A 25,453-nucleotide genomic window follows, 5' to 3' on the forward strand; every position below is an offset into this window, starting at 1 on the left:
TCTCTTGCTTTTTCTGTTTTCTATTTATTTCGTCTGCTCTAATCTTTGTTATTTCCTTCCTTCTGCTCATTTTGGGTTTGGTTTGCTAAACCTTCCAGTTTTTCTAGAGCCTCTTGTTGTATGGCTGGGTCTCTAAAAAATATATATAATGCAATTTATTGAGCTGTATTCACATACCAGTATAGTCATCCAAAGTGTACAACCAGTTGTTCACAGTATCATCATATAGTTATACATTCATCACCACAATTTTTTGAACATTTTCATTATTCCAGAATATAATATTTTTTAATATAAATATTTACAGCTATAAATTTCTCTCTCAGCACTGCCTTTGCTGCATCCCATAAGCTTTGGTTTGCTGAGTTTTCATTTTCATTTGCTTCAAGATATTTCTTAATTTCCCTAGTGATTTCTCCTTTGACCCATGGTTGTTTAAGAGTATATTGTTTAATTTCCACATTTGAATTTTCCAATTCTCACTCTATTATTAAGTTCAGGCGTTATTCTACTGTGGTTAGAGAAAATATATTGCATGATTTCTACATTTTAAGTTTATGAAGACTTTTGTGGCCTAAACATATGGTCTCTCCTGGAGACTGACTCATATTCACTAGAGAAGAATGTGTATTCTGCTGCTTTTGGGGTGAAGTGTTCTATTTAGGTCTGTTAGGTTAGTTGATTTCTAGTATCATTCAAGTCTTCTATTTCCATATTGATTTTGTATTTAGACATTCTATCCGTTATTGAAGTGGTGTATTGAATTCCTGGATTTCTCTTACAGTGAATTCTATGAACCCAATGCCCTGATGATTGGAAGAAGAAGGAGCTATAATTTGCTGGTCTGTTGGTGGGTCTTAATGTCATTGATGCCAATTTCTGTATGAAAGGAGAAGATTTGGACTCTCAGGTATGGGAAAGATACTTAGTTACTAAATATGTCACTTTGAGTTTATAATTATCTCAGAAATTGAACTGATTTTATTATACCAACCAAACTAGGTGAAAGTCTGTTGGTCATAGATAGGATTTCCTTTCATTTTGATGTGATGTGCATATGAAAAAGTAAGTTATTTTCCTTCCAACTTGGCTCACTTGCACATTATAAACTGTTTTTCAAATTCTTGTCTTAGCTGTGATCCCTGTAAAACAATATATATGCACAGGTGAAAATACATGTGCAGGCTAAATACTAAAAGCTACTATAGCTTTTTAGTATTAATCAAGAGTAAAAGCTCTAAAGTCAGACTGCTTGTCTTTTTTCATTTTTCTAGCTGATTGTATTTGCAGTTAATTAATTTCTTGGTGCTTCAGTTTCCTTGTCTGTAATATAGGGATAAAAAGAGTATCTATTTCATAAGATTATTGTGAGGAATAAAGGAGTTAGTACATGTAATGCACTAATGCGCATAGAATAGGAACTGGCATATATTAATTGCCTAATAAATGAAGTTCTTTCACTATGAATATTTCTCACCCCTTCTGCATGCAATATTATAACACATTTCTGTTATGTTTTACTTTAAGAAAGTGGAAAAGGAAGTGTGATATTTCAATCTGAATTTTAAAAAAGAAATAGGCTGACAGCTAAAATGACAATGTTGAAAAACTGAGACACGCATCACTGAAAGTTTTGAAGAATAGGCACAAAAATTTTAACCGTGCTCTTCTTTGGGTGGTTGGGATTATGGGTGTTTTCTATTACTTTTCTATTACTACTTCTTATCTGTATATTCTAAAACTTCCACAAGGGAATGTGCATTATTTTTGTAATTATAATTTTTTAAAGTTATTCTAAAACTTAATAGGGGTTCAGTAGCAGAATACTTGAAATAGCAAAAGAGAAAAAAAATTTTAGATCTTATTTATACTAAATAGCCTTGTGCAGGTTTGAGTGTATTGTGTCCCCCAAATGCCATTATCTTTGTGGTCTTGTGTGGGGCAGAAGTTTTTGGTGCTGGTTGGATTTGCTTGGAATGTGCCCCACCCAGCTGTGGGAGATGATTCTGATGAGATGTTCCCATGGAGGCTCGGCCCCGCCCATTTGGGGTGGGCCTTGATCGGTGGAGCTATATAAATGACTTGGGGGGAGAAAAATGAGTGCAGCTGGGAGTGATATTTTGAAGAGAAGCAAGCTTGCTAGAAAGGAACGTCCTGGGAGAAAGCCATTTTGAGGCCGGAGCTTTGGAGCAGATGCCAGCTGCCTTCCTAGCTAGCAGAGGTTTTCCGGACGCCATTGGCCATCCTCCGGTGAAGGTACCCGATTGCTGAGGTGTTACCTTGGACGCTTTGTGGCCTTAAGACTGTAACTGTGTAGTGAAATAAACCCCCGTTTTATAAAAGCCTATCCATCTCTGGTGTTTTGCGTTCTGCAGCATTAGCAAACTAGGACAAGCCTATTGACCATTTGCCTTAACCATAATCAAGTAATCTTGATTGTTTACTTACTTTCAACCCTTGCCAATTTTTATTATTTTTAAAGTAAAATATTAATTTTTCATCCTAAGTTTCTATGAATTATCATGATTCTGCTATTTTGAGTGCCTATAGTCATTGTGTTATTGGAAATAATATCTAATTTTTTGTTAAATTCTGAAAATCTTTTCTACAGGTTGGAGTTATAGATTTTTCCATGTATCTCAAGGATGGGAACAGCAGTAAAGGTAGTGAAGGGTAGGTACAAAGAAAATTAGGTTTCTTTTTTTCTGATGTGCTTTGCTAGTATTTAGAAAAACAATACTGCTTTAATAGACTTGCTGATGGAATTTCTGATGATATAGCTTTAATAGAGTCTTGCCACGGTTGCTGCAAAGGAGAGGCTAGGCCTCCCTATGGTTGTGCCTAAGAGCCTCCTCCCGAATGCCTCTTTGTTGCTCAGATGTGGCCCTGTCTCTCTAGCTAAGCCAACTTGAAAGGTGAAATCACTGCCCTCCCCTCTACGTGGGATCAGACACCCAGGGGAGTGAATCTCCCTGGCAACGTGGAATATGACTCCCGGGGAGGAATGTAGACCCGGCATCGTGGGACGGAGAACATCTTCTTGACCAAAAGGGGGATGTGAAAGGAAATGAAATAAGCTTCAGTGGCAGAGAGATTCCAAAGGAGCCGAGAGGTCACTCTGGTGGCACTCTTACGCACACTTTAGACAACCCTTTTTAGGTTCCAAAGAATTGGGGTAGCTGGTGGTGGATACCTGAAACTATCAAACTACAACCCAGAACCATGAATCTCGAAGACAGTTGTATAAAAATGTAGCTTATGAGGGGTGACAATGGATTGGGAAAGCCATAAGGACCACACTCCACTTTGTCTAGTTTATGGATGGATGAGTAGAAAAATAGGGGAAGGAAACAACAGACAAAGGTACCCAGTGTTCTTTTTTACTTCAATTGCTCTTTTTCACTCTAATTATTATTCTTGTTATTTTTGTGTGTATGCTAATGAAGGTTGTCAGGGATTGATTTAGGTGATGAATGTACAACTATGTATGGTACTGTAAACAATCGAAAGTACGATTTGTTTTGTATGACTGCGTGGTATGTGAATATATCTCAATAAAATGAAGATTAAAAAAAAAAAAAAAATAGAGTCTTGCCAGTAATATCTGACTGCTGTGCCTACTACAAAATCCTGAAGGGGTTTTGGTTGAGTGATTTTCCTACTATGTAGTTCAGGTACAAACAAAAATAAAAATTTTTATAAAGGGAATCCATTCTCCATTTCTAAGGTAGTATTTGAAAAAAATTGTCTTAATGACCCAGAGGGACTGCATTCTTACTTTACTTAAAATTCACAATATTAAAAATGTATCATGGGGTTGTGTAAAATGTTAACATTAGCAGAAGCTGAGTGGGTATATGAGAGCTCTGTGATACCTTTATAACTATTCTACAAATCTAAAATTGTTTGAAAATAAGTTTAAAATATATACATTATGGCATACAGAAATTAGAGATTAGAAATGCCCTTTATACTTTTTATAAATTCAGTAGTTGAAATATAGTTAGTTTGATTGTTTTTACCTTGGACATTGAGTTAAAGATTATATCACTTGGTTTTTTGGTAATTGTGTGGATATGTGACCTTGGTTTTGTGTTTCATTTTTGAAAAGCCTGGCTGTTTAACTTTTACCTGTCATAGAGCTGTTGATCCTCGAAGAGAACCTCTTTTTTTTTCCACCTTTTATTTTCTCATGTCATAATGAACACTTGATATTTATGAAAGCTTTTTCTAATATTCACTAAAAATAGCATTTAAAGGCAAATACACAGCATTTGAAAACAACAGCATTTTACAGGAGTAAACTTGAATTCAATTCCTACAACAAATGGAAAATGGTTACTATAAGTAATGCCAGAAAAGCTGGAAAACCTTTCAACTGCAAGAAAAAAATGTTTATCCTTTAAATGCCTCTGATAGATTATAACTGTTATTCCTATAACCTAATTTATTAAGATTTGTAAGCTATAACAATGGCTTTTTTAATGTGCTGTGTATGTGTGGGTATGGGTGTGGGTGTGTTTTGTTTTGTTTCATTTTTTAAACTTGCAAATCTTTTCTGTTGCTATGTTGGCAGGTTAATGCATCAGGTCTGTCTTCCACTTGAGTTTATCTGTGCCATAATTTCCTTTCTATGTTTATGAAAAGATGAGTGGGGTGGGTGGGATCTTTGTGTTTCTAATATTAATTATTTTCCCCATTTTCTTTCTTTTTTTTCCCCTCCAGAGATGGTCAGATTACTGCAATTCTGGACCAGAAGAACTACGTAGAGGAGCTCAACAGACATCTGAAGTAAAGAATGAATAAATAACATTACTCTAGAGGGGATTTTGTTTTGGGAGAAAGGACTGGGTAAAACAATGGGCAGTGAGGATTAATTCAGACAATACTCAACAATATGTATAGAATTCCTGCATGCAGGCACTGAACTTTATGCAGTGGATAAATGGCATTTAACTGTTTTGGTGGCCTTTGTTGGTAAAAGGCAGTATAAGATTAGTATGTAATCATAACTGTAGTGATTATGTAAAGACATTCATTAAGAATTTTAAAATATGTGGCATAAACAGTTGGAGGTCCTTTGACTATAATGAACTACGGAGATGTTTAATCAAGCAAAGAAATGGTTACAGTGGAAAATGAATATAAACGTGGCACTATTATTTAGTCTTTCTATGCCTCAGTTTCTTTATCTGTAAATGGGGATACATAACACATAGCATTGTTAAGAATTTAGAAGGCTGCTTGGCATATGGCAAGAACTTAATATAGGCTATTATTATATATAAATAAACCTTAAAATTTACTGTATCATGCATTTCATTTTACTACATTAAACAAACGCACGCTGAATACACACTTCAGTGCCAAAGACACAGCACTTAACAAGGTAGACATAGCCCCTTGTATGCAAGTCTGTCAAGGTTTGGGGACATGAAACAAATAATGATCAGTGTAATGAAATGCTTAAAAGGGAAAGTACAGAGTATTCTTTTTTTCAAAAGAGACTATTATGTTTTTTCTTCTCTTGGTAGTGCTACTGTAAACAACCTTCAGGCAAAAGTAGATGCATTAGAAAAATCCAACACTAAACTGACAGAAGAGGTAAGTGTTTGGGAAATTATCTTTCTTTGATTGGCTTATTTAATTTCTGTTTTAAAGGCAGTAATGTGCATTAGTAGAGTCAGTAATTTATAGGAAACATTTGAAAGGGAGGACTGCTTTTCAGTTAAAGCATATGGCCACAGACTATGTAACATCAATAGTTTTGTGATTTGATGATTTCCCAGGGATGCAGAAATATGTAAAAGAGAGCACCATCTTCTTTACATATAGTAATGGGATCACAATTTTTAAAAATTTTAATTGAAGTATAATTTAAATACAATGAAATGTGCACTTATGTATAAAATGCAATGAGTTTTGACAAATTTATATACCCATGTAACCAACTCCCTAGTTAAGATTTAAAACAGGGGTTGGCAAACTATGATCCATGAGCAAAATTTGGCCTGTTGTCTTGTTTTACATGGTCTGCAAGCTAAAATTGTGTTTTATATTTTTAATGGATTATGAAGAAAATAAGAATGTGTAACAGAGACTATTATATATGGCCTGCAAAACTGAAAATATTTACTCCCTGGTGTTTTACAGAAAATGTTTGTCAACCCGATACAAAACATTTCTATAAAACTAAAAAGTTCCTTTTTAATCTCCCAGTTTTTTCTATTTCTAAAACTTCATATAAATTGGAATCATATGTAGTACATACTCTTTTGTGTCTGGCTTCTTTTGTTCAATATGATATTTTTCAGATTCATCCATGTTGTATTTATCAGATGCTTTTTTTGGCATGTCTTGAGAATGATGGTTTGCTTTTTCCCCTCTCTTTTTATTCTGTTGATGTGGTGAATTACATTTATTGATATTTTGAATGTTAAACCAACCTTACAGACCTGGGATGTCCTACTTGTTCATAATGTATAATCCCTTTTATTATATTGCTGAATTAGATTTGTAAATCTTTTGCATGAATTTCTGTCTGTGTTTAAGCAAGAATATTAGTCTCTTGTTTTCTTTCCTTGCAATGTCTTTGACTAACTGGTATTAGGATAAGGCTGACCTCATAAAATGAGGTTTGAAAGAGTTTCTGCAAGATTGGTAATATTTCTCCCATAAATATTTGGTAGAATTCACCTATAAAGCCACCCAAACCTGTAGTTTTCTTTATAAGGTTTTAAATTATGAATTCAGTATCTTAATTAGTTAAGGGCTAGTCACATTTTCTATTTCTTCTTTTGTTAGTTTTGATGATTTATATCTTTCAAAGAATTTGTTTAGTTCATTTTGTCAAATTTACTGGCACACTCTTAACAATTGCTTATTATCATTTTTTTAATTTAATAAATTTTATTTTGAAATAAATTCAATCTTACAGGAACAGTTGCAAAACAGTACAAACCCATACAGAGAACTCCATCATACCCCAACCCCATCCCCGCTGATACCCCAATCCACCAACTTTAATATCCTCTCACACCACCGTTTCTTTCTTTCCTTCCCTCTCTCCCTCCCTCCCTCCCTCTTATCTATCATCCATCATCTATTGCTCTGTCCTCTGAACATATGAGAGCAAGCTGCACATATCTTTGAACAAACAATATAATTCACATATACCTTTCCTATGGACAAGAACATTCTTTTATGCAATCTCATTAAACGCAGCTAAGAAGTTCAAGAAATTCAACATTGATATAAAGCTTGCATTCTATATTTCCTTTTTTTTTTTTTCTTGTGTCCCATCTGTGTCCTTTTGAGCCTCCTCTCCTCCATCCTCAGATCCCATCCAGGATCATCCTTGGCATTTAATTGTCATCTATTTAGACTTTTTTTTTTTTTTTTCAATTGTGAAAGCATATATGCAGCCTAAATCTTCCCATTCCACCCCCTCCCTAGCATTCCATTAGTGGGATTAATCACATTTAGAATGTTGCAATGCTATCACCTTCCCACCATCCATTTCTAGAAGTTTCCCTTCACCCAAACAGAAACTCCCCATTGCCCCTTCCCCCACTTCTCAGAACCCCTACTCTACTTTTCATCTCTATCGTCATATTCTCTGATACTTTCTTTGTGTTTACCGTGGGGCTTAAATTTAACATCTTAATCTATAACAATCTTGTTTTTCTTTGATACCAACTTAACTTCAATAGGACACATAAACTATGTTCCTATACTCCATCATTCCCCCACCTTTATGTAGTTCTTGTCAAAAATTACATATTTTACATTGAGTCCAAAACCACTGATTTATCATTACAATTTATGTATTTCAGATCCAGTAGGAAGTAAATAGTGGAGTTATAAGTCAAAAATACAGTAGTATTGGTATTTTATTTACCATTGATCTTTACTGGAAATCTTTATTCTTCATGTAGTTTCAGTCAGTTGTTTACTGTCCCTTCCTTTCAGCCTGCTCACCTACCTCCCTTTAGCATTTCTTATAGGACTGATTACTGGTGATGAAGTCCCTCAGCTTTTGATTATCTGTGAATGTTTTCATCACCCCCCTCATTGTTGTCTTCCAGGTGTTGTGAATTCTCCAAGTCTCCGATGGTTATTGACTTCTATTTGTATTCCATTGTGGTCAGAGAATGTGCTTTGAACAAATTCATTTTTTTTTTTTTTTTTTTTTTTTTTAATTGAGGCTTGTTTTTATGTCCCAGCATACGGTCCATTCTGGAGAAAGATCCATGATCACTAGAGAAGAATGTGTGTCCTGGTGACCTGGGATGTAATATTCTATATATGTCTGTTAAATTTCTCTATATCTCTCTCCTTTCTTTGTTTCTCTGTTGGTAAGGCTCCCTTTAGTATCTGAAGTAGGGCAGGTCTTTACTAGCAAAATGTCTCAGCATTTGTTTGTGAAAAATTTAAGCTCTCCCTCAAATTTGAAGGAGAGCTTTGCTGGATAAAGTATTCTTGGTTGGAAATTTTTCTCTCTCAGAGTTTTAAATATGTCATGCAACTGCCTTCTTGCCTCCATGGTGGCCACTGGGTAGTCACTAGTCTTCTGTTGTTTCCTTTGTATGTGGTGAATTGCTTTTCTCTTGCTGCTTTCAGAACTTGCTCCTTCTCTTCAGTATTTGACAGTCTGATCAGAATGTCTTGGAGTGGGTTTATTTGGATTTATTCTATTTGGAGTTCACTGGGCATTTATGCTTTGTGTATTTATATTGTGTAGAAGGTTGGGGAAGTTTTCCCCAACAATTTCTTTGAATACTCTTTCTAGACCTTTACCCTTCTCTTCCCCTTCTGGAACACGAATGAGTCTTAAATTTGGACGTTTTATTTTATCTGTCATAACCCTGAGATCCATTTCGACTTTTTCAATTTTTTTCCCCACTCTTTCTTTTGTTCTTTCATTTTCTGTTCTGTGGTCCTCAAGGAGGCTGAGTTGTTGTTCAGCTTCCCCTAATCTTGTATTATGAGTATCCAGAGTCTTTTTAATTTGGCCTACAGTTTCTTTAATTTCCATAAGATCTTCTTTTTTTTTATTTACTCTTGCAATTTCTTCTTTATGCTCTTCTAGTGTTTTCTTTATGTCTTTTTCCTCATGTCCTTTATATCCTGTGCCATGCTCTCATTGCCTGTCCGTAGTTCTTTGATTAATTGCGCCAAGTACTGTGTGTCTGCTGATCTTTTGATTTGGGTATTTGGATTTGCATTCTCCATATCGTCTGCTTTTATTATATGCTTTAAGATTTTCTGTTGTTTTTGGCCTCTTGGCATTTGCTTTACTTGATCTTTAATTTGTCAGAATTGCAGCTTGGTGGCACACACTTTCTCTAACTAACCAGCAGATGGCGTCTGTAAGTCACCTATTCCCCCCAAGTCAGTTCTCCCCAACTTTGTCTTTGTGGTGTGTGGGGATATGATTCTTATGGGGTCCAATTGGTGCACTTAATTTGGGTGTGTTGTCGATGCTGTCTGCCCTGAATGAGGGGCGTGTGTCTGAGTGGTTAGGGATGAAGGGCAGCTTTAATAATCAAGCCTCCCAGGTATTCCTGGAGATTTAAGGCTGTTCTCTGCTGCTGACCCAAAAGTCCTTGGTATTGGCATAGGTTCCCTGGGATTTCCGAGTGGTTCCCCCTTCCCTGCTGTGCTCTTCCAGGACCTCTGCTGAGGGAGGGAGAGCCATGCCACGTCACAAGTGCGTGCCAGCCTCCAAGGAAGCCCTGGGACACCGGGCCATGCAGGGGCGTTCCCAGCCCACTTCAGAGCTTGTTGAATGGGACACATTAACTTCCCCCTTTCCACATAGCTCCACCCTCCCAGCTCCAGGACAATCAGCCATGGGTGTATTAAAGGCCACTGTTCACGGCGGATATTGTGGCGTGTGTGCGGTGCTGCGGGAAAGACTCCCTGTCACACTGGGTTTCTTGGCACAGCTCTGTGCTAAAGGTTCAGCCCCAGGCAGGAGTGCCCCCGCCCACCAGGGAGATGACTGCAAGTCGTGCGCTTTTTTTTTTCCTTTTGGTCCCCCTTTGCTCCCCTGGGCCCGAGACAATCAGCATTGGGTGTGGAAAGGGGTATCCTCCACACCAGACACCAAGGCATTAGCCCAGCCCACTCCCGTCTTATCTGCAGCTGTTCCCGGGCTTTTTTTTTTTTAAAAGAACTAGTCTGTCTCCAAATGCCAGCCCATCGTTTCCCCACACCGCAGCGTGGCCAAGGGACTTTCAGCCGACTCACTCACTCGTTTCAGAATGCAGACTCCTGGTTTCACCAAATGCACGGTCCCTGTAGATTTAGCAGACCTTGTCTGGCTGGTGCTACTCTGGAATTGGTGTTCTGGTTCACTTTCTGGTTTTTATCTAGTATTTTTCACAGAGGTGTTTTTTTGTCCTGTCTCACCTAGCCGCCATTCTGATATTGATAATTTGTTTTCATATTTTATATTTATTTTCATTTGAGTCTCAACAAACCAATTGTTTATGCCAATTAAATGTTATCTTGTATTTCTCAGTTAATATGACAGAAATTGCCACAGTATAATGAGAATACATCAAATGATAAATCCAAGAAAACATTTAATCCCAATATCCAATAATCAGATTGTACATTTCATTCATTATTACGCATGTCCTTCTAAATCAGACTGAAGTGTAATTAACTTCAGTAGCACAGTTCGGCACAGTTCTTGTCTTTCATTATAATGTACCATCCTTTACAACAAAATCACGTATTTTCTTCAGTGAATCCATCCCATCAATATGGAATGAAAAGGGAATTTATCAACACAAAAATTTGTGTGGTGGATAGATACTTTATATGTATTGTATAAAATATTTTAAAAATTGTTTTTAGATCTAAAGGTGGTGAGAAGAAAGACAGGCACAATGGGGTGGGATTTGGAACTATCCACAGAGCAATGAATCAAAATCTTAGATATTGCCTTTACAACGGAAAATTTTATCTTATTTGCTCTATGTGGCTGTGCCGGTTTGAGTGTATTGTGTCCCCCAAATGCCATTATCTTTGTAGTCTTGTGTGGGGCAGAAGTTTTGGTGTTGGTTAGATTTGCTTGGAGTGTGCCCCACCCAGCTGTGGGAGATAATTTTGATGAGATGTTCCCATGGAGGCGTGGCCCCACCCATTCGGGGTGGGCCTTGATTGGTGGAGCTATATAAATGAGCTGACTCAAAGAGAGAAAAGGAGTGCAGATGGGAGTGATGTTTTGAAGAGAAGCAAGCTTGCTAGAAAGGAAACGTCCTGGGAGAAAGCCGTTTTGAGGCCGGAGCTTTGGAGCAGATGCCAACTGCCTTCCTAGCTAGCAGAGGTTTTCCGGAGGCCATTGGCCATCCTCCGGTGAAAGTACCCGATTGCTGAGGTGTTACCTTGGATGCTTTGTGGCCTTAAGACTGTAACTGTGTAGTGAAATAAACCCCCGTTTTATAAAAGCCTATCCATCTCTGGTGTTTTGCATTCTGCAGCATTAGCAAACTAGAACAGTGGCATTAAGAATCATTTATTGTAGAAAATTCTGCCTTGGTGTTCTCAGTTAGTGTGTTCTCAGTATCGTACTAGAGGGGGAAAAAGTATGTAAAGAAAACGCTGAAAAAATTATTAATGTTCACACTCCTCTATTCAGAGTATTTTTTCATCTTTAACATTCACATTTTAACTTCATGTGGAAGAAAAACATGGTTTGCATTTGGATCATTTTTTCTTTTAGTGAGACTATTTTTTAACTAAAGCATAAGATTAACATATAGTAAACATTTGTAATCTCAAATTGTTTTGCCAGGGAGTAAGAAAAAAGATAAATTAATTTTTTAATTTATTTTGAGAACTTTAGATAGAGATTTGGGATTTAGTAATATGAGTATATAATAATCATAGCCAAAATTGACAGCTGTTTCACTGTTGAGAGGACTAAGGATATATAACTTATGCAGTCTTTCCATTGTAAATGATAGAGCTGTAGTTCATACCCAAGTTATCTAACCCCAAAGCTAGAACTCACTAGACCATACTGCACACTGTTCATCAGCAGACACATTTTTGTACCTACCAGGTGCCAGGCACCATTGCTAGGCATCAGGGATACAGAGTTTAAGATCCATAGCCTGCCATCAATAAGGTTGCAATAGTGTGAAGAAACAAGGAGATGATATGATAAATTCAGTTGTAGAGACATGTGTATAGTGTACGGTATCATGGAACACTAAGAAACAGGGACATGATGTGGTCATAGTAGGATTTTAGATCAGTTATTTCAGAAACCTTATGAAAGATTTAATAGGAACAGGACTGGAGCCAGCAGGAAGACCTGTCAGTAGACTGGTCTAATGATCCAGAAGAGTGATAGGAGCCTGAACTAGGAACAGTGACACAGAGAAGAGAAGACTTGCAGTGGTGTCCCATAGCCATCTCTTACCAGCTCAGAGGAGCCAATTGATCAGTTTTCAGTAATTATGGAGCTGGTCAATGTTAAGATAGTAGCTTGGGAATTGGCTCCACTGGGGGTGTTTATACCATGTAAATGAGCAAACACTACAAATTTAGGGCTTTACCAGCACACCAATGTAGAAGAGGAACAGACTAAGAAATATGTCGTAAATAAAACTGGCAGCACTTGGTAGCTGACTAGATGAGAGGATGCAAAAATCCAATCTTAATGTCCAGGTGTTTCTAGTTTTGGTGACTTGTTGAATGGTTGCCCCATGAACTAAAGCAAAGGAAATAAGAGAAGGAACCATTTTAATCCAAGAAACCACAAATCAAACTCACCCTTAGATCACTGAGTTCAGCCAGTTATATTGAGGCTGACTTAGTAGTTAACAAATTTCTAAGTAAAAACAGCTAATCTCTTCCTACAGAACTACATTCAAATAATATCTACTATAGGTCGTAACTCCTTGATCTGACTGAGAATGGCTAGTCAGCTTCTCTCAGGGGTCTCATTTATCCAGCTGGACTCTGTAGGCATAGAACCTGCAATAATAAAATAGCTTGTTTTCTTTCTGTGAATGTTTTATCTGCAGTAGCCTAGGGTGAATATTTAGCATAGCATTCATTCATTTATTCATTCAACAAACATTTTTGGAGCACTGCCTATATGATAGAGCTAGGAAAGATTTATGTGTGCCAAGCATTGATTTATGTGTGCCAGATTGTTAAGATCTCTGACCTCGTGGACATTATTTTCTCCTTGGAATGGTGGGGGAGAAGAGGGTGGAGTACGTAAGATAAAGAGACCTGGTCAGAGGACTGGTACCTCTGCCTAGTTACATACAAGTCATGTGTTCCTACGCAAGTAAGAGGTGCAGTACTACTTCCCTCCCTTGCAAAAGATGGTATTTATGCTTCCCCTTTCAGCCTCACAATTACTCAGAAGATCACATAAGAATACGTATGTGAAAACAGTTAGAAAAGTCCCAAAAATAAGAATAGAAAAATAACCTCATGTTTTACTTCTGATTAGTAAAGATATTTTTCCTAACTTGCTAAAGGCTAAACTACAGATTTTTTTTCTGTAATGGCATTGACATTTCTGTGAAAACTCTTAAATAAAATGAAGTAGGTGGCAAAGAGTTCACCTTCTCTATTGCTAACTCTAATTATCCTGTTACATACAATGGGATAAATTTGGTTTAAATAAAATCAAATTAAAGCACTAGCCAGTTTTTATTTTAAAGATGCTGTTGAATAGATTTTTTTTTCAGAATGAATGTTTTTGTTGTCATAACTTTAAACCATCTTCCTTGTTACTCAGCTCTGTGGACTTCAGTTCTGAAGGTAGATTCTTAAATGTATTTAAAGCTATAAGTTATGGAGATGACCTTTAGAATCTTACACCGCAAAGCTTTTGGAATATTTTGCACAGGAATATTCTACTATGATTCTGCTGCTGCTAACTAAGGCAGTGTGGTATTAGCTGGTAAGAGCGTGCTCTCTAGAGGGCATGGTCTCTAGAGCTAGGCTACTTGGGTTCAAATCCTGACTCTGGCACTTATTAGCTTTCTAATCCTGTATAAATGACTTAAGCCTCTATTACTTAATTCACTTATCTGTAAAATGGGGATAATAATAATACCTATTTTATAAGATTGTTGTGCAAATTATTTATTGTATGTTAAGGGTCTAGAGCAGTATCTGGCACATCGTAAGCACTAATAACATTACTGGTTAATTTTATTCCCTCTGTCACAAGCCTTGTCCTCCTGGCCTAGATTTATTTTACTAACAGTATTTATTCATTTATTCATTCATTTATTTATTTATTTTACCAATAACATTTATATTCTTTAAACTTTAAACTTGTAGAGATAGATAAGCACTTTGTATAAGCTTTGTACATAGCAGAAAAGGCTAATTGGGTTTGCCTTTTCTCATTTCCATGTATTTTGAATATTAGAGGACCAGTAAAAATAATAGTGATAGCAGACCTCTTTTCCTCTCTTGAGTACTGAACCAGTATGACAGAATGAACCAGAACAGTTAAGCGGATGAAGCTATAAATAACCACTTTATTATTGGTAAAGCTGGATTAGGAAGGCCAGAGAGAGAAATGGACTTCCAGTCCTGCCCCTATAACAGCATGCCTGTGTCCCAGCTCCTCCGTACTTACCACATTGGAACAGGAACTAAGCAGAGCCTATGTGTACTGCTAGTTAGAGATAATAAAAAGGGAGTTCTGACCTAGCTGAGAGGAGCTCACCCAGGTCCTTCTCCCAGCCTCGTTCGCACACCTTCACATTCTCTTGGGAGGACTGAGTTTAGTAGGTGCAGAGAAAGAAGGGTTCCTCCTTACTTTTCCTTCCTCTAAAATGAAGAATAAATGTTTCCATTTAGCAAAATACTGCTAATAGTTTTACCTTATCTTTTTAGGTGCTGAAATGAAAAATCTTTTCAATAGGATCTTTTAGAGTGAGAACTTTGGAGTTCAATTCTTTAATTTTTTTTAAATAATCTATAAAAATCTTAGGAGATGGTTCATAAGATAGGCCCCCTGGCATTAACTGACTTCTTTATTAAATATTTTAGAAATAGATTTTCTTATTAAATATAATTACACATTATCCATGAGCTCACCTTCAAGGTAAACAATCTTAAGTTAACATTTTGATACTGAAAAAAAGTTTACACAAAAAGCAACAATAGGAGGTATTTGTAATTTTTATCTAAACTATTTTAAAAATCTTTTCCCTAAATTCCCTCTAAGAATATTTTTATGGAGTTATAAATAGCTTTCTTTCCTTCTAAGAATATCCAACCCTGAAATTATGTCCTCCTTCTAGATAGTGAATTATATCATGTTAAAGAAAGGTAAAAGGCTATTATTATTATTACTGTTATTTTATCAACAGCTTGCGGTTGCAAACAACAGAATTATTACCTTGCAAGAAGAAATGGAACGAGTTAAAGAAGAAAGCTCCTACATATTGGAATCCAATCGGAAGGTTAATCTTACTGTATTCATAGAAAGCATGTCAGTGTGTTGGCAGTTGGGAGGAGTCTCTAGAGGACTGTTTTGAAGCAGCAAATATTTGCATATATTAAGCCCACTGTTTTTACTTAGAACCTATGCATATCTGAGTGAATACTGAAGGTTATGGGAGGATAACCATATACAAGATCTTCCTTGGCTCTATCCCCACCTATATAGGTACATCAAGAAACAATCTAATTCAGTTTCTTGTTTTTATGTACTGATTAATGATTTGTACTGTATTTAAATGTTACATTTGTTACATTAAATATACTGTCATTTTTGGACCATATCACTATTTCATAGGAAGTGACTCCTCATTTGTCCGATATCACTTGGAAAGAGCTACTGTATAAATTTATTTTCTAGATGAGTTTTAATCCCTTAAAGCACCAAGCTTTTTATAAACATCTAATCAGATTTTATGTAAATTTCGCATGCATTATGTAATCTCAAGCCTTCTTAATTAGAAGACAAAATATAATCTATTTAATGCTTTATGATGAGTGAGGATCCTAATTATGAACATTGGCAATTCTTTGCTAAATTACAATAGTGCTACTTTGGGGGCTATTGAAATTGATAGAGCTTTTAGCAGCTATACTTAGCAATCCCTGAATAATTGTGAATATTTTTGTATTTCTTTTTCTGTCTTTTATGATTTCACTGTCATCTCTTACCTTCTTCCTGCTGCTCATATTGTTTTTTTAGAAAGAGCTCTCCACTCTCTTTTTGTCTTCATTCTTGTAATAATATGGCCTAGGAATCTAAATACCCAGTTACTAAAATTTTTCCTGAAGTAAGAGTAACTAGACTCTGAGTGGGGACTAAAGTGTTTGACTTAATGCATGGACTTGGTGAAAACAACCATGACTGCTCAAAAGAATTTTCTAATTATCTTCTTATTTTTAGCTGTGATCTCTCCAGATAGTTGGAGATGCCAGATGTGAGATCTTTGGAGAATGAATGTATTATTACCATTTGAACTTTCAGCCCAATTCATGTTTTACAGTGAATGCTATTTTTTTTTTTTTTTGAGGCTGATATTTAAGGCTTCTACCATCTGATATGGTAACCTATCTTAAGATTTTTTTTTTTTTTCATTTTTATTGAGATTGTTCAGATACCATACAATTATCCAAAGATCCAAGTGTACAATCACTTGCCCCTGGGTACCCTCATACAGCTGTGCATCCATCACACTTAATTTTTGTTCAATTTTTAGAAAATCTTAGGATTTTAAACAAAATGGCAAGAAGTCCCCAAGTCAACTTAAGAATTTATTTAAATTTACCAGACTTCTTTAATATCTTTGTTTTCCTCTTTCATTGCCATACCTTTTCTTCCTTACTAAAGAGCAGTAGTAGTATCAGCTAATACAGTATAGATTTTTTAAATCCTCAAATATGTGCTATTTTATTTATATTTTCAAGGGTCTTAAGCAAGATAGAACTTCAGAAGGGCAAGCACTGAGTGAAGCAAGAAAGCATTTAAAGGAGGAGACACAATTAAGACTGGTAAACTTTGCTTAAGTTCTAATAGTTCAAGAACACAGTGTTAATAGCCTGCTTAGGATTTTATCTTATGGACCAAAATCAGGAATATCAGTAGTGTTCTAAAAGTTTTTTTGGACTCTATACAATTGTTTCTCCCTGCTTTTTTTTTTTTTTAAATCTTCATTTTATTGAGATATATTCACATACCACGCAGTCATACAAAACAAATCTTACATTTAATTGTTCACAGTACCATTACATAGTTGTACATTCATCACCTAAATCAATCCCTGACACCTTCATTAGCACACACACAAAAATAACAAGAATAATAATTAAAGTGAAAAAGAGCAATTGAAGTAAAAAAGAACACTGGGTACCTTTGTCTGTCTGTTTGTTTGTTTCCTTCCCCTATTTTTCTACTCATCCATCCATAAACTAGACAAAGGGGAGTGTGGTCCTTATGGTTTTCTCAATCCCATTGTCACCCCTCATAAGCTACATTTTTATACAATTGTCTTCGAGATTCATGGGTTCTGGGTTGTTGTTTGATAGTTTCAGGTATCCACCACCAGCTACCCCAATTCTTTAGAACCTAAAAAGGGTTGTCTAAATTGTGCGTAAGAGTGCCCACCAGAGTGACCTCTCGGCTCCTTTTGGAATCTCTCTGCCACTGACGCTTATTTCATTTCCTTTCACATCCTCCTTTTGGTCAAGAAGATGTTCTCCATCCCACGATGCCGGGTCTACATTCCTCCCTGGGAGTCATATTCCACGTTGCCAGGGAGATTCACTCCCCTGGGTGTCTGATCCCATGTAGGGGGGAGGGCAGTGATTTTACCTTTCAAGTTGGCTTAGCTAGAGAGAGAGGGCCACATCTGAGCAACAAAGAGGCATTCGGGAGGAGGCTCTTAGGCACAATTATAGGGAGGCCTAGCCTCTCCTTTATAACAACCGTCTTCCCAAGGGTAAAACCTATGGTAGAGGACTCAACCCATCAAACCACCAGTCCCCTATGTCTGTGGTCATGTTAGCAACCATCGAGGGTTTCTCACTGTTTTTAAGCCATGTGCCCTATGATGCTTTCTCAATCCATTTTCTGAGTTGTCTCAACAGCTGGTAAGATTTTTGTCACTTTATTTTTAATTTTTTGTTCTCTTGCTTTTATAGTTGCTATTACAAGAACATTAGGTATATAGAACTGACCTTTTAAAACTATAGGATTCCCAGTCCTAATCCTGCAAAGATGCTGATTTGTTTCCTTAGAAGGGGGCTCTTCTTCCCTTTACTAAGAATCATTAATGTAGAATTGTACTCTTACTTGTAGCTGGAATTTCTGGATTTATTCTTGTTCTCAGGCATAAATAGAGAAAAGAAATGCAGAAGTGTATCATCTATTAGTAGTCTTAAGATATTTTAGAAATTTAAAAAATTATGAGTTTATAATGAATAATAATCCTGTCATAGATTTGATCCATGTTAATTATATATTGTATATGTAGTATATGTATTGTGTATGTATATATTAATATAGTAACTCTTCCTGCAGTTGAGATAGTATGACAAACTGAAGGACCCCCTATAATACCATTAAAAATGGGGAGAAGCCTGAAAATAAGGAATGAGTTAATTTGTACTGAAAAGTTATTACAAATTAACATTGTATAGAACAGAATTTCAGGTTTTCTGAAAACACAACAATGTTATTTTAACATTCCTGAAACAATGTGCCTTTTATATGTCTGTGAATTAGATCTCAAAATTCTTTCAAAATAGGAAGGTTCCTAGAAATTATGTGTCAGCATTTCAGAAAGCAATGTGATTCATTTTCTGTTGTGCTAACTGTGTACAGAGGAGAGTCTTGGTTAAACAGCACATAATAAAAATCTTAGACAAAAATTTCCATATCCTTTTATGAGAATAAGATAAATGTTTGTTAAGAAGGAAAGAAACCTTAATGGGGAAAGGGGAAATAAAAAAAAATTTAATGAAATAATTAGATAAATACCTTTGCTGAAAAAGAAAAAAAGGAAAGGAGCCATACAAGTAGGCAAGGTGCTGGGTGTGCCCTGGGGTACAGCGAGGTGCAGAAGAGCCTGGATCTTGGCATCTTTGTCCAGTCACACTTGATCATCTGAATAAAACTGTTGAGGCACAGCAGATCCTTATCAACAACTAACATCTGCTAATATTAAAGAAGGAAAGTGAAGAAAACTTCCTTGTTCAAAAAGATTTACAGTAATAATGGTGAAAACAAAAAGGGGTTTCAAGTTATGTGAATCTAAAAATTCAATTAGTCATACTTACCATTTCTAGTAATTGAGATGATACCCAGGGAACCCAAAGCATCTTCTGGTTTCTTTGAGCTCTTGAATATGTCACATCCAAATTGAAGAGAACTACAACTACTTCACTTTGTGCTGGGTAGTGTAACACTTTGTAGATATTTGTATAATGTCTAACAAGGTGCATATTTTAAGCATATTAACTAGCAATGTCTTTGGCCAACAAAACTTTTCAGATTTATAAATTATCATACAAATGTTATTGTAATTATCCTAATTATTATTCCTGTTAATGCTTCTGAAAATGAATCATAGCTTCTCACTATTTTGCCAGATTATTCAGATCTAAGAGTTTTGGTCTACTTTTTCTGTGTAATTTTATGGCTTTTTCTGTGTAATTTTATGGAAAGAGTGAGTAATTTATTTACCTTTGGGGGCAGGATGTTGAAAAAGAGCTGGAGATACAGATCAGCATGAGACAAGAGATGGAAATGGCTATGAAGATGCTGGAGAAGGATGTCTGTGAGAAGCAGGATGCCCTGGTGTCTCTACGGCAGCAGCTGGATGATCTCAGGGCACTCAAGCATGAACTTGCCTTTAAGCTACAGGTAGAGGAAATAGACTCATGACTTTCCCAAACCCTGGGCTTTCTCTCCACTCTTCTTTTTTCTCTAAAATCATCCTTTATATACAAGGGAGAAGAGTCATGTCTCACTTTGAGGCTAGCTGCCAATAAACCACTTCAGTAATCAGACATCATAGGATCCTGCATTACTGTTCTGGAAAGTTATGGCCACTTTTCAAATTGTAATGAGGGAAAGGGTCTTTTTTATTTTAATCCTAGAAAATATCTGCTCACCAGCCTAATGTGCCAGCTGACTTATATATTCCATTAGCTTTTATACTGGAATATGGTAAACTGGTAAACCATATGGGATTTGTTTTTGTGAGAAGGCTGCATATAACAGTACTAATATTAAACAAATTGTTTTTAGTTTTTGTGTTTGTTTTCTCCATTTGGGAATAACTAATATACTAGGAAGTTGGGAATTAACTCGTATACTGACCATTTCTATTTCTCTATTTCCCACTCCCCATTAAGTTCAAACAGTATGTGTGATTTATTTCAGGATTTTTGTTATATAGATCATTCATAAATCTTTTTCATAACAGAGTTCAGACTTAGGAATAAAACAGAAAAGTGAACTAAACAGTCGCTTGGAAGAGAAGACTAATCAGATGGCTGCTACCATTAAACAACTCGAACAAAGGTAAAAGTGATGTTTCTTTGAAGAAATACCTTGGGCTTTGATTTGTGTTTTCTAATGTCACTGAAAACATTTTTACAAAATGTTAGCCTTTCATGACTATTTTGAACATCAGAGCTCTAACTCTTTTACTTAATCCCATTTTGGTATCATGATAAGGATGGATTGTGATGGGAACTTTAAATATACATTTGTAATTCTTTAATTTTGTTGTTCATCACTAAAGTCTTGGAATATTTTGGTGCTAAGTCATGTAGGGCTACTGAGATACAGCTGTCCTCCAGGAGGCCAATCAGCAAGAGCCAATAGTTCATGTGGCCCTAGCGATGGGGCAAACCTGTAAGTTGGGCTTCTTCTGGTTGCCGGCTGTACGCAGGTTGGGCGTATTCTGGGCATTGTGTTGGTAACATTTCTGCCCCCTTAAGAAACATCTGCGCACAGTCGTCCTTTCCGTCACCTGGTAAATTCTATATTCCCCCAATAGGAACAAAATGGCTATGCTCTTCCACAGGACTTACCCCTTGCGTATCAGCAAAAACCCTCACTGAAACAGGTGAAATGTGCATCCCAGTGTTGATAAAGGTCCTCTTCTTTATGAAAGAGGACATGCGGTAGTACAGTTACCAAGAGGCACATTTCCTTAGTTTCAGGATTTGACAAGGATCTATTCTGGATTTTTCTTCGCCTTCTTTAATCTTAACCCTTTTCTCTATTCTCTCCCATCTCCCTTTTCTCTCTACTTTTTCCTGAATATTTCTATAGTTTCCACTGTCATTTCCCACCCACAACTCTTAGATCCAGGTGTTTCCAACTCTAATCTCCAAATGGAGAACAGCCTTAAATTTTCAGCCTCTTGCCAGCTATCTACCAACTGTACCTACATACAATTCAAAGTACTCAAAGCACATCCTCTTTCTATGCACTCTTCTGTTTCTCTAAAACCACCATTTTCTTCCTGATGACTCAGCTATCAAAAGAAATGGCTGAGGCTTCAAGATCAAATAAGGCACAACATCCAAAGTTGTTCAATGTTACCAGCCTATATTGTCAACTTTAACACCCACTAAACACCCTTCTTGCCCTTGAGCAAAGCTGAACTATTTTCTGGTCCCTGGACATATGCTTTAGTTTCCAAGCTGCTAAAACAAATACCTTACAGTGGATTAGCTTAACAACAGGAATTTATTGGCTCACGGTTTCACAGGATAGAAGACTTGCTTTCTCCCGGGGTCGGTGTCTTCTGGCTGGCCAGCAATCTTTGTAGATCCTTGGCTTTTGTACATCACATGGCAGTGCACATGGCCAGCATTTTCTCCTTTCTCTTCTGGGTTCTGTTGACTTCCAGCTTCTGGCTACTGCCCATGGCTTCTCTTCTTATGTCCAATTTCCTTTACTTATAAGGATGTCAGCCAAATTAGATAAGGCCCACCCTCATTCAGTTTGTGTGCACCTGCCACAGGACCTGGGGTTGGAACCTGAGTAAGCCTTTTGTGGGGTGCATGATTCATTCCCCAACAACATACTTCCCATTTTCCCCATCCTTCCTTTCCTAATATTTCCACCTATTAGAAATGCCTTTCTGCTTCCTCTGCTTCCTCTTCCCAGCTAGAAATAGTCCGTCCCTGTTAGAACTCTATAGCCTTATAGCAATACCCCCATGCCATTTCTCATTTTCTACCTTATCTTATGTATCTTTTCTTTCCAATGAGGGTGTAAGCTTCTTGAATTTAGTTAACTGATCTTTTAAGTCCCCTCATTAGAACCGTCACAATGCCTTGAACATACAAGGAAGACATTAAATTGAATGAATGAATGAATGACTTATCCAGATTATTCTTAACCAGGGTCCTGAATAAACTAATATTAAGTCAAAAGTTGACTGCAAAATAGTAAATATGCTTGAAACCACTGGTTTGGATGATGAATGAAAAGGTGTCAGTCTATATAGGAAAGAAAGTTAACTGAGGAAATATGTACTTGCACATAAGCAGTTATTTTTATGAGTTTAGAAAACAATTTTAGTGTTCATAAATTGTGCTTTTCAAGTGTTGTATCAAATTATTATTCAGTAATTTTTGACTTGGCATTTAAAGCAGACAGAAGTAAAATAATGACTTATCTTTGAGTATTGACTTGGTCTCTTGCTATTTTTGTCTTTCCTTTTTATCCATTTTCTCATATCCCTTTCACTCCATTTTCATTTTTATTTTATTAATTTAGTGAAAAGGATTTGGTGAAACAGGCAAAAACCTTAAATAGTGCAGCAAATAAACTGATACCGAAACATCATTAGGCATTTTGCAGTTGGTCACCTCTCAAGTCTGATCTCACAACTTAATTTTAAAAGGAAGGAATCTGAACGTTACTATGTTTAAACTCTGATTCTGTATAAAACGTCACCAAAAGTTGACTTGGAATTTGCTGGACTTTTAAAAAAACTAGTTTGGCATATAGGTTGGGGTTTTTTCCCTTTATTTTTTCCCCAGAGTTAGAAAATTTGGGATAAGTTTCCTGATTAAAAGCCAAATAAACTTTGTGAAATTACTTTTGAGTTGACCATTAAAAAAAAAAAAAAGCCTAGGGAATTGAAGCTCTGTACATATATAATTGATGCCTTTACATCCCAGTCCTTGACAATATCAGATTCTAGGTGAATTGTTTGTATCTGTATTAGCAAGCCTGTTTTGCCATTGCACTATGATGAACTAGAGATGAATCACACGTGGACTTGGACTCCTCTAAAGTAGTTCTGTATGTCTTAGGTCATGACCCCTTTTCAGTTTTATTAATCCCCAACCCAAGCATAAAAAACTTAGTTCTATATCAGTAATCTAGATTGCTTGCAACTTTTTTTGCCCTAGTGACTTGGGGGAAACAAGAACAACAACATTTTACATTTCTTTAAAGTACATAGGTATTAAAGTTAGTGATTAGGTAACTTATAATAACATCATAATGTGGAAGCTTGGGTAGACCCTACTAATATTTTTGTGATCTTCTACCTCTGCCATTTTTTCTTCAATTCCACTTCCTATTTAGGTAGGTTCAGAGAGAACAAGTTTAATAACTCTTGTATTAAAAAAAAAAATAGGTTACACATTTTTCAAATCTGTTCTGCTTTTCCTATTGAAGTAAAGAAGACAAAGTGTAGACATGAATGATAGTTTCCTGCCTGTTATTCCTTGCCTGGAAACATTTACTTAAGAATTGCTATTACGTTTTGTTCAGATAAGAATTCAATAAAATGAAACTAATAATCTAATTAGTAGAAAAACACTTCAGAGTAGGAAGTAGATAAGTTATAAACTTATATTCTTTATTATTATTTAGTCTAAAAATAAAGATTCCTAGTAGATATCCACAAGCAATATTAGCAGGGCTTCTTTTTAAAGTGACCACAAATCTAACCCTTTTTGGGCTTCAGGTTGTAAATAATCTTATAAAACTTTGATTTTTTTTTAAATTACTTTTGATTTTAGAGGACAGGCTTTACATGGCCTTTATTCCTTCAAAAAAGTCTTCGCAAAATATTTTCTTTTTCTCTCTTTTCTCTTTCTGGTGTGATTTGCAGCATTTCAGCTGCTTGGAAGGAACAAAAATAACCCCTTTACTTTCAGCTCTTGAAATCCCTTACCATCTTCTTGACAAAACCAGAATAAGACAATAAGATAGATTTTATTGTGCTTTTATAGGTCCTTGTACAGACTTGAACCAACGTCAAGTCAAAGAACAAATGTTTAGAAAAACTTTATGAAATATCCTTTGCTCTTGAACTTGAGTTCTTATAATTTTGCACCTATATAAATATAACTCTTACTTGTATTATTATCTTCATCAACCTTTTGTGGTGATGAGTTGCCTTTTCTATGAGCATTTGGAAAGAGTGATCAAACACCAAAATAAAACTTTTCAAAGAATACACAGCATGCTTCCAAATTCTATTATAGAGAGCCCCAGTTATTTCACCTTCTAGATGATGCTTCTTTATAAGTACAAACTTATAGGATATGTAGAAGAAAGCACTCATCAGAATCTTCCAGAGAATATGGTCAGGAATCTTATAAAGGCCCAGTGCTGAGTTGTTTGTCCATTTAGCCACACACCACTTGCTAGGAAAGAAAAGAAAAGAGATGGCCCAACTCTGACAAAGGCTTTTCCTTATAAAATAACCCCAAGCCTGGGTATGGACTGATGTATAATGTCCTCAGATTTAATTCAATATGTGGTTTTGGAGAAGGACCAGAAAAAAATGTGCTAATTCCACTTATGAGAAGGTAGTTGCCCTTTTGCAAGTTCCAGTTAATGTGTGTTAAACAGAAATGTAAAGTTCCAAACCTATTAGGAAATAAAAACAAACAAAAAAGTGGATTTAACTTAAATTATTGTGTGCTTGGGGTTGGTTTTGGATATGGATTTTCTAAAAAGTGATGTTTTATTGTTTATCATCTAATGGCTGTAAACCGTAGTAATAGAATAAAAAAAAAGTGAAAAATCAGCTTTTCTTCTGCCTGGTTCACCTTCATCTTGCTTTTCTTTAGAATTTGTTTCTTCTCCATCTTTTTTCCCCTCCATAATTTTTTCTGTGTCCTGTAAAGTTTTTCTCACTCTCTCCCTGCCTTGGGTTGTTTTATTTTGTGTTGTGAACCTGGTCTTCCTCCCCACCATGGCTTTTGTTTTTTATCACAAGTTCATATGGCCCACATCCAGATTGCACCGGGCTGAGCGAGCCCGCCAGTCTGCTGAGTTGGACAATCGGCTCTTCAAGCAAGACTTCGGAGACAAGATCAACAGTCTGCAGCTGGAAATGGAGGAGCTTACCAGGCAGCGGTGAAGCAAGGGCAGCTGGAGCTGACAGGGTGGTTGTGGGTAATTCTAAGCCTAGACTGCAAGAGAAGCATCGTGACTTCC

At 36.3% G+C, this 25,453-nt stretch overlaps 1 protein-coding gene across 1 annotated transcript in view; it reads left to right on the top strand.

Annotated features, from left to right (window-relative positions):
• The window catches only part of RUFY3 (RUN and FYVE domain containing 3), a 121,960-nt gene that overhangs the window by 86,624 nt on the left and 9,883 nt on the right, over positions 1-25,453 (top strand). Inside the window, 11 exon segments of the mRNA XM_037829934.1 lie at positions 785-812; positions 814-837; positions 839-910; positions 2,612-2,673; positions 4,726-4,791; positions 5,535-5,604; positions 15,375-15,467; positions 16,930-17,013; positions 19,718-19,885; positions 20,451-20,548; positions 25,253-25,372. Coding sequence (XP_037685862.1) covers positions 785-812; positions 814-837; positions 839-910; positions 2,612-2,673; positions 4,726-4,791; positions 5,535-5,604; positions 15,375-15,467; positions 16,930-17,013; positions 19,718-19,885; positions 20,451-20,548; positions 25,253-25,372 — 885 coding nt within the window.

The sequence above is a fragment of the Choloepus didactylus genome, chromosome 3 (genome assembly GCF_015220235.1).
Source record: "Choloepus didactylus isolate mChoDid1 chromosome 3, mChoDid1.pri, whole genome shotgun sequence".
Taxonomy (NCBI): domain Eukaryota; kingdom Metazoa; phylum Chordata; class Mammalia; order Pilosa; family Megalonychidae; genus Choloepus; species Choloepus didactylus.